At 46.4% G+C, this 10,226-nt stretch overlaps 1 protein-coding gene across 1 annotated transcript in view; it reads left to right on the forward strand.

Moving 5' to 3' along the window:
* Nucleotides 1-6,802, forward strand: part of LOC130578648 (histone H3.3A) — a 23,870-nt gene extending 17,068 nt beyond the window's left edge. The window contains exons 2-5 of the mRNA XM_057374867.1: nucleotides 1-17; nucleotides 1,426-1,580; nucleotides 3,441-3,594; nucleotides 6,150-6,802. Of these exons, the coding sequence (XP_057230850.1) occupies nucleotides 1,453-1,580; nucleotides 3,441-3,594; nucleotides 6,150-6,278 (411 nt within the window). The 5' untranslated portion in view covers nucleotides 1-17; nucleotides 1,426-1,452 and the 3' untranslated portion in view covers nucleotides 6,279-6,802. The remainder of the gene's footprint in view (nucleotides 18-1,425; nucleotides 1,581-3,440; nucleotides 3,595-6,149) is intronic.
* Nucleotides 6,803-10,226: the final 3,424 nt, after the last annotated feature.

A 10,226-nucleotide genomic window follows, 5' to 3' on the forward strand; every position in this document is an offset into this window, starting at 1 on the left:
CTCGCCCAGCGGACGGGGTAAGTCTGGCGCCGCGCCCGCCGCCCCCCGCGCCCCGACACCCCCCGCCGCTGTCCCCCGACCCTCCCCACAAACTTTTGGGGGGCTCGGGAGGCGGCGGCGGCTCGGCTTCCCCTTGGCCGCGCCGCCTTCCCGGCGCAGCCGGAGCGGCTCCCTCCGCCGGCACCCCCGGCCCCGCTTCGCGCGGTCGTTGCCCCCGTCTGCTCCCCTCGCCCCCGCTCCAGACCCCCACCAGCGGCCTCCCCAGCCCCTTAGCTGCCTCCTCAGCCCGACATCCCCCCGGATCGGGGCTGGGAAGTGGGCGCAAAGAGGAGCCGCTCGCCAGCCCAGGGTAACTCTCCTGCCTTCCTTCCCCTGCTCCCCACAGTTGTTGCTCAGCTTCACCATCTTGTCTCTTTTCTCTGGTCACCGACCATATTTTTTTTCCTATTGCATAAAAAACAATAAAAAGGGAAAGAAATTCGCCGAAGGAACGACCCAAACGCAACGCAATTTTTTGGTTTTCGAGCGCAAAGTTTTCCGCTGCCTCCCCCTGCATCCGCACCCGCATGGTTTGGAGTTCCTGGCGATAATTTTGGCGTTATTTTTTGCAATTTATTTTTTCCTCCTTTGCAAAAGGACTAGGGCTGCGTTTCGTGATTGTTTCCATTTTGTTCTGGCTCTGGGAGCTGAGTTTGCCTGTGAGAGGCGCTTGGGAGCGAGGCAGCTCTTGGGGAAGCAGTTACACAGAAAGAGAAAGACGGCACCCAAAAAACAACCCCCCGAAAAAAAAGTTTGTTTCTTTCTCGCACTTTATCCGGCCCTTTTCCTTTTCGCACGATAAACGCCGGGTTGCCTGCGGTTGCCGGCGGGTCGGGGAGCGCGGGCGGGCGGCGGCGAGCGCCGGGCAGCCCGGGGAGGGTTGGCGGGGGCTGCCGCTCCGCTCTCCCCCGCTCCGCAGTTTCGGAGGAGGTTTTCCGGCGGGTGGGAGCGGCGGGTCGTGCCAGCCCCCCGATGTTTGCCGGGCGGTATTTGCAAACACTTGGCAGGTGACGGGCGGCCGGCGGGGGGAGGCGACAGCCGCCTCTCCGCGCCTGCTGCCGTGCTGCTCGCTCGGCTTCAGCCGCCGCCGCCTCGATATTGAATTCGTGGGCAAAAAAGCAGAATTTTAATATTCCGCGATCGGCAGGCGTTTAATTTCTAATTTAATTTTTTCCTTTTTTGGTGGTTTTTTTTTTTTTTTTTAACTGTCCGTCGGAGGCGTTCGGCTGCCGCGGGCTCGGCGCTCGGGGCCGGCGGGGCAGGGACGCGTTGCGCGGGACGGGGGCTGCGCTGCCGCCCGCCCCGGGGGCAGATGCCGCGGGGCCCGCACGCCGAGCGGGGCGACCACCTCTCCCCTATTCTGTCTGCCCACGTTCCCCCCCGCAGGTGTAAGGCAGCGACGTCGGCAGGAGCATGGCCCGTACCAAGCAGACCGCCCGCAAGTCCACCGGCGGCAAGGCGCCCCGCAAGCAGCTCGCCACCAAAGCCGCTCGCAAGAGCGCGCCCTCCACTGGCGGGGTGAAGAAGCCGCACCGCTACAGGTAACGCAGCGCCGCGCAGAGGCGGCCGCGGGGCGCTACCAGCCAATTCCCCCCCCCCCCCCMAAAAAAAAAAAAAAAAAAAAAAATCTCTCCTCTCCCCGCCCCACGGGACCGATGGGGCGGGGGGCGTTTCTCCCCGCCTCCGCCGCGTTCCCTCCGCGCTCCGCTCCCCGAGGCCGCCCGCTTGACAAAATTTTTTTAAATAAAAACAAAACCAAAAAGCACGGGCGCGGGTTCCCRGCAGCCGCAAAAATAACCARAAATTCCCAGGGCGGCACCGTCCTCCGTCGTTTGCCATCAGCGCCTTTCCGGGCGTTCCGGTTCTGGTGGCTACAAAATCGACACCCCTCCCCCCGCAGCGTTTGCGGCTCGGCGGTTCTTTTAAATTTTTACAGTTTTGTACCCGCGGTTATCTGGAGGCCGCAGCAGGGCTGCGCCGCCGCCAAGTTTATTGTTACCGGCGCGTTCCGCGCTCCACTCGCGGGGCCGGATCCGCCGCGGCGCTGGGCGGGCGCGGGGCCCTGCAGGGCGTGGCAGCCGCCGCCAGAGGGCGCCGCGCACCCGCCGATGCTCCGAGCTCCCGCATCGCCCTGCGCGTCCCGTCCCGAAATCCCSAAWTCCCGAAACCCGGCCTTGGGGCTCCCGAGCCGGACTCGCCGGCACAGCTGTCAAACTGCCCTCCTAGCCCTGAAGTTTTCCAGTCCTCTCTCGGTGCAGAATAGCGCCAGTCGTGCTTCAGCTCGGAGGATGGTTTTGGGCTTGGTGTAGGTATTCCTTGGGGAAAATGTGTATCGGGAAGAAGAAGTGGGTTTTGCATAGGGTATTTAATCTGAATGTCCAAGAGGGGATCTTATTAATGTATTGAAGTATCTGAAGGGAGCGTGTCAAGAGGATGGAGCCAGGCTCTTCTGCTGGTGCCAAGCAACAGGACAAGAGGCAAAGAGGGCAGAAACTGATGTAAAGGAAGTTYCACCTGAACATGAGGAACAACTTCACTGCAAGGGTGACTGAGCATTGCAACAGATTGCCCAGAGAGGTTATGGAGTCTCCTTTGCTGGTTTGGTTTTCAAAAAGCCATCTGGACACAATCCTGAKAAACCAGCTYTGGGATGACCCTGCTTGAGYAGAGAAGTTGMGGCAGATGACCCACTGTGGTCCTTCCAACCTGACCCATTCTGTGATGCTGTCTCTTGCCCTAGGTGTGAGGCAGAATTTATCATTTAGGAGAAAAGYAATAAAGTTGGTGCAGGAAAAGACAAAGCTTCCACAAAAACAAATATATTAATTTCACAGACGGACATTGTGTTTGCTAACGTATGTTGCTGCTCCAAATTTGTCATTCTGACACCAAAACTAACATGAGGAAGTATGCTGGGTACTTTTGACTGATGATATAAGAGAGAATACAAATTTTGTTAGTTCTGAATGCTGACAGTAGGGAAGAAGAGCCAGTAAAAATCCCTTAAAACCATGGTTGTGTCAGGCCTCTCTCTGGGAGGGTACCTGTGGTACTGCTGAACTCGGGGCAGCTTTGTGGTTTGCCACATGTGCCCTGAGCTGCATTGGTATCAGGTGGACAGCACTTCCAAACGTGGGCCAACTTTTCCATTGGTGAAGTGGAGCCTTGGGAGTCTTCCTGAGGGATCCCTGTTGGTGCCAATGGAAGTTGGCACAGATTGGTGGCAAGAAGGCAGCAGCCCTTTCCCAGCAGAACTGATTTTGTGTTGTAAATGCTAGGACTCGCCTAGGGAAAACAGAAGTGCTTGGTTTAGTCTGGASGATAAATCCCTATTTTTAAGGTGATGCAGAATAGGTTTTCAATGCTAATTATTACTTTTTATGATTATTTAATTTTAATAGGCCGGGTACTGTGGCTCTGCGTGAAATCAGGCGCTATCAAAAGTCCACCGAACTTTTGATCCGCAAACTCCCCTTCCAGCGTCTGGTGCGTGAAATTGCTCAGGACTTCAAGACAGATCTGCGCTTCCAGAGCGCTGCCATCGGTGCTTTGCAGGTGAGCCTTGCCGGGGCAGCCCGGGGTCCCGAGCACGCTGGTCCGGCCAGGGGCAGCGCTGGGAGTGCCCCCCCAGCCGGAATTCCCTGGAGCTGCCGCGCAGGGCTGGGGGGCCCCGCCCCATTCCCCTATTGGCCAGGCTGTTTCTAGGGTTAGTTTGGGTGCTCTCTGATTGGTGGGGCTGCARTGGTGGGCGTGGCCCGCACGGGTCGGGAGGGATGCGCACCTCAGCCTTCCCTTSCCCACGGAGGACCTGGGAATGCCTRTGGGTGCCATAGGATGAAATAGCGCAGGGGCAGCTCAGCAGCTCCTTACAGAGCCTGTAAGTGTGTTTTTGTGTGGGGGGGCTGCTTTGGTTTTGGTTTTGTTTTTTTTAAATAACCCCTTAATAAGTTAGAACAGTGCATCTTATTAAGACACTTAAGGGAAATGTGTTTCTTCCACCCCTGAGCTCTGCAGCTGGACAGGGAATGTCATGTGAAGCTGTTTCTGGCATGTCYTAATGGAGGTCTTGGTGTCCTCAAATGCTCTCTAAAGAAAAACAGCTCAGTAAGCCACATCTAAATACAGTTAGGGAAATAGCTGCTTTCCTAGGATGTAGTTGATGCTAAACACACTATTAAAATATTTTAGTTACATAACTTATTTAGAGTATACAKAGAGTAAAATATTAATTGCTCTTTCTGGCCCAAATTCCTGAATCTAAGTTAGCACCCCCGAAAAGACTCAGTTCTTATTRTGGGAACATCTCCCTCTCATGATAAAAGACACTCCTGGTTCAAGATAGGCCTTTACTGTTCTTTTAGTTGTTGAAAGATTGTTCCAGAACCTATCTGTAATTGTRGTCTGTCTGACATGCAGGCAAAATGGTCTCTTTTTAGTTAATGACTTCCAGTTGATAAAGGGCCAAGGCATATGCCATGAGAGCCCATATACTTGGGCACATGCTTAGCTTCAAAAGGTGGCTCTGTGTGCTTGCAGCGTTGCTGCTTTTCCTTTTACACATTCAGTGTGACAGTTCTTAAATCCTGAGGTTTATCCATGTGTCTCTTTATCTAGAGGTACCTAGTAAAATTTAATAGTTAATTCACTTTCAGAAGGCTCCTGGTTTGAATGTTCCCAGGTTTGCATTAAGTAGTTGTGGCTATAGAACTTGTTCACATACTATATACAAGTTTGAAAAAACAAACTCAAAAAATAAATAATCAAATAAATTTTTAAAAACGAAACAAAAAACCCCAYAAATTTTTAACCCCTTGGATGCCATGTTGTTTGTGCCAGCATGGATATTTGGTGAAGTGTCTTAGCTTTTCATGTAGTGATTTAACAAAACTTTCTTAGGGATTCCCATAACCTACTGCAAATGGAATTACTTACTGATACTACAGTCCTCATCTGCTGTAGTAAATATTCTACTTTCTTCATATTAGATAAGCTTATGTTTTTAAACAGGATCTTTGAACCTAATGAGTTGATTCCTGATGTTCCTGACAGTGAAGTTGTTCACACAAACTCTTGTGTGTATTCCAGAAAGGGTGACCTCGACCTCTTTATGTAATTGAGCCCCATCATGCCCACCTTCTAAGCCCAGGTGTTGCTGTGTCCAGTACTGGCACACTACGATGCATCCTAGGAGATTKATAGTTGTTAGAAGTCCATGTCAACCCAAAAGTGTGTAAACAGGTACCATTGCTGTGCTGGGCTTAGCAGCAGCCAACTTAATGTGAGTCAGGTCCAATTTAGGTCCAACTGAGCGTCTGTCTAACTTGGAATCCTGTCTGCAGTTGTTCAGTACCAGGGAAAGCCACCAGCACTGTTCTTGTGCTTCCAGGTGCTGAYCCCTGAGGTGAGAACCTTCTGTGACAGAGGGGGCCTGTGCTGTGTCCCCAAATAGGCAGGACATGCTTAGGCAGGAAGACAGTACAGGAACAGGAYGAGTGTCTGATGGTGATTCTCCGACTGATGTCCTGGTTTTGATGGTTCATGGGGTTCTCGTATTTCTAATAATTCTCAGAATATTTTTTCTGCTAATTTTTGACTTTTGAGTTAAGCTCAAAAGACTCTTCAGTATCTGTGGATGGAGCTGTGTGCCTGAACTGGGCGTTGTGAAGGAATACCTGCTCTTCTCTACCTTGGCACCTGCCAATTTCACCTGATGCCCAGTAACTCTGCCTCTGGAAGAGCAAGCAGACAGATCACTCAAATAGTCACTCAAACCCAGCCTTTGAACCCAGCCTTTCCTAAACAAACTAACCTTTTGATGGGATAACCCCTTCCTATCTTGTGAGAGTCCCATTGGAATATTAGCTCTTTTGTGTTCTGGGTGATTGTCTTTACCAAATGGCAGCAGTACACTACCTTTGACATATTTGGTGCTTTATAAGAAAATGGAGGCTTTTAATTTCTGAAAATCTAAAACTTTTGGTGTTTGCAATTAATAAAAATCAAACCCTCAACTTAATGCCATGTTACGTTGTACTTTTAATTAACTGCGATTCTTTTCTTCCTCAAGCTCAGAGAGTGAAAATGTTCTTAACTCTTTTCTTCCACACTAGGAGGCAAGTGAAGCCTACTTGGTTGGCCTGTTTGAAGACACCAACCTGTGTGCTATCCATGCCAAACGTGTCACAATCATGCCAAAAGATATCCAGCTAGCACGCCGCATACGTGGGGAGCGTGCCTAAGCCTCACCACGATGGGTTTGTCATTCTCGAAGCAAAATCTTCTTCCTGTTATTGGTAGTAATGAACGTTAGGTATTTTTTCCATGGGGGTTAAAAGGTACCTTTAAGTATATGGTTGCAAGTGGAAAAATAGGGGACAGAATTGGGTATTGGCAAGTTTTCTTTCCATTTTCATTTGTGTGTGGATTTTTAATATAAATGAGGGGACATAAAAATAATCAATGTGGTCAAAAAAATTAAAAAATGAATTGTTGAAACTTGTTCACCAAAACAACTTTATAAAAAAAATTATAAATAAACCTGTCAAATTTTTCTGGACAATGCCAGCATTTGGATTTTTTTAAACAAGTAAATTTCTTATCAATGGCAACTAAATGGTGTTTGTAGCATTTTTATCATACAGTAGATTCCATCCATTCACTATACTTTTCTAACTGAGTTGTCCTACATGCAAGTACATGTTTTTAATGTTGTCTGTCTTCTGTGCTGTTCCTGTAAGTTTGCTATTAAAATACATTAAATGATTGCCTGTTTTAGTCTTGATTTTTAAATATTACACACGGGTTATATTGATTAAAAAGTGATCACCCTTTTCCTATTCAATGCATGGCCCAATTACTTAGACYAGATCTAGAAAACACTGGGATACTGCTTTGGCTGAAGGAGTATATATGTGAGATTCTTTTCAGTGTGTAAAATTTGTCTGCTCCACATGAAAGCACATTTGGTGASTTCAGTACCACATAGAGTCTGGAGCTGAACTGAGCTCTCTAAACTACAGTGCTAAGAAGAAGCAATTTGTTGTCATTTAGATTCCTTTCTTACGTGATTTAGTGCTGAATTTGGAAGCATTTCTGATTTTCATGTTTTTTTAATATGGTATAAGTGGTGGAGTGTAGTGGTTTAGGTTTTTCTATTTGGGGTTTTTATTTTTCTTGGGTGTTTTTTGTTGTGCTTTTTTTACCCTTTTTCACTCTGTTAGTTCCTTGGTTTTTGGTTGACTACTTTTCTGTTTCAGTCACACCCTTTAGCATTTTTGAGAGCTTAGTCCATGTGAGCAGTTTCAATTTGTACACTCCAATCTAAAAGACACTTTCGTACCATGTTTGATACAGTTCTTCATTAAAGCACTACTTGGACATTAACACACACTTAAAAATTACTGTTTTTTCATATTCTCCCTCAATTGCTGATGAAAGTTCACATGAAGAAGCTTACTGCTGAAATCACATCCTGTGAAWACTTGGTTTTAATTTTTCCCCCTGAAATTTGTTTAAGGATTCTGGCAGACCTGTCTGGAAACGAGTTCCGTGCTGTAGTTCTTGATAGCTCTCACAGATAATGAAATGAGCTCCATAGAAAATACGTAGGCAGTGAGCAGATTTCACCTCCATGTGAAGGCTCCTRTGGAGCTTATTTGCTGCTAACTTCTTTCAAGAGGTTTTGAGTGAGCTCTAAACACGAGTGAGTTTGACTGAAGATTTCCAAAGAGGATTAATAAAGATGTATTATCTGCTTTGGTATCTTGAACAGAGAGCCAAAAATTACAGAATAAATCACATTATTCATAACTTGCTCAGCTTTGGTAATGAATGCTGTCTGCCAGGGTTGTGCAAAGTAAAGTCTATTTAAATGGAGTAGCTTGTCACAGGCAAGACTAATGCTAGACAAAATGTGATCACGTCCTTTTGATGCCAAGCAGTTCATAGCTATCAGCTAAAAATTAAGGAWGACTTGTCTTGGAGCATCCAAAACAACAGAAATACAAAAGGTGAGCAACTGAGACTTAACTGACTTAAGATGTCACTTCTGTCTACTTGATAACAACCCTGTTAAACTTGCTATCAATGCATTTCAGTATAATTAACTACTTGTTTTGTCCTGGGCTTCAGAATTCTGTTYCACCTATCAGTCAACAGTGCTGCAAGCACCTACACAAAAAAGTAATTAGGCTGGGAGGATTTTTCATTAAATTATCTGAAACTGAAGTATTGATAAGGAACTTGTTTTTTTTTTTTTTCTTCTTCCTTTCTTAGGTGTATTAGGAAACCAAATCTAGAGATTTTGGTACTCAGATGAAATACTGAGTTTTTTTCTGTTAGGGAGAATTGGGGTGAGGAATATCCCAGTTTAACTGACAATGCAGTTAAACTGCTCAAGGCAGAGGGAATCCTAGTGGAAGATGAGGGGATCAGGAAACCTCTGCAGAAGACAACGTTTTGCATGTTCACGTGTGCACTGCTCCATCTTAGGGATAAACTTGGCCTTTTTGAGACTTGTGGTTCTAGAGATGCCTCATGAATCCTGTCAGTGATTAGCTGTCTGTGTCAATGCCAAGAAACTTCAATTCTAAAATAGTTCATCTCTTTTTTTTTGCTCCCATGCCAATTGGTGTTTCCTGGGCAATTGAGGCACAGCTGAGATTTTGAACACTAGAAACAAGTTTTGGTCATGTGGACACACTGCTGTGGAGGAGTTTAACTGTTGGTTGGAGGGATGGGTGTGAAGTGGCTCRTTGTTAGTAACAGTCTTATTTGGAAGTTGAACACCTCTTTAAGATGTTTAACGTATGTCCACAGCCCAATTTCTGAATTATTTTGGTCAAGTCCTTTATAGTGTGTTTGTAAAAAGCTGGTTTTAAGGTTTATGTTTTACATAGGCATGTTAACAGTAGTATTTACTTGCTATGTGTTCCAAAGTACAAAGCCTTATTTTAAGTCGGTTGCTTTGTACCAGCAACACAAAAAGCCAACTTGCTTAATAGTGCCAAAAATTAATGTAGTAGGAAATAATTTCAGACACAAGATCAGTGGCTTTATCAAATTGAACTGTCAGTTCTTGAGAGTTTGACTAAGATGGAGCATTTCAGATTTTGTCTAGGAAAGTAACTTGCTGAATATAGAGTGACTAATACCAGTGTACCTGTTTTAGTGTTGTATCTCTGGGCTGTGTTCCTACACCCATCTACCCACATGTCAGTAGCTATTAGGTTATCCTAATCTTGAATTAAGAGAAGGAATTCCAGTGTCAGAATATTTGCTGGGTTTTTTTTTCTCCCCTTGTCCAGATCAGGAGAATATTGGGCAGCTGTTTTCTTATCTTTTGCTTGTATCTTACCCCCATGTATAATGAATCGTCCYCGGTGATGAGATGTTTTTGCACAAAGTGGATGTTGCAGACTTGTTTGTGGCAGGTTGGCCTCTAAACAGACAAATATTTTGCTGAACAAAGAGCCACTGTTTATGTATTTATTTTTTTAATCTGTGAGGAGGCTTTGATCTTTTGGCCTTGGTAGTACAATGTCAAAAAAATGACTCGGTATGTAAAAAGCTTTACATCTGTCAATAGTAGTATCAAAAAGGGATTGTTGGGACTGCACAGGCTGATCTTCTTMATGTAAGCCACCTTTCTGATTGCCTCCTGAGGAGTATTACCTGTKACGTGATTATAACTAAATAAATATGCAAGAAATTTATGTATTTTAAATGAAGARTATAGTCTAATTCTGAGAAACGGCTGTAAAATGCTGAGGCTCAGGAATGCTCTTGGTTGCAGCACACCTAGGCTGAAGCTTTCTACTCTTTCCTTGATGGTGATCCTCACTGTCCCTCTGCAGCACTCACACCAAAGATCGGGACACTGGGGTAAAATCCCAYATAGGACGARGTTGGGGTYAAAGGCAGTGTGTGTGCTCTCCAGRTCAATGTCATAGTTGCTCTTCAGTGAGAAATAAGCCTGTTTTTTCTGTCCGTCTCTCTTAAGAACACGTTTGTGGGCTTACACGTAGCTCATGGTTTGAGATGTGTGCTCACATTCTCTGCTGTGTTGTCCCCTGCCAGCAGCATCCCCCTCATCTCCTTCTGCAGGCAGGCTATTTCACACAGCAGGGTCTCAGCAGCAGGGGGACTTTGTGTTACTGAAAGCTCCTGTGATGACAGGAAGATTTAAG

This window comes from Malurus melanocephalus, unplaced genomic scaffold, assembly GCF_030028575.1.
Source record: "Malurus melanocephalus ecotype Western Australia unplaced genomic scaffold, MMel_1.1 scaffold_235, whole genome shotgun sequence".
NCBI lineage: Eukaryota > Metazoa > Chordata > Aves > Passeriformes > Maluridae > Malurus > Malurus melanocephalus.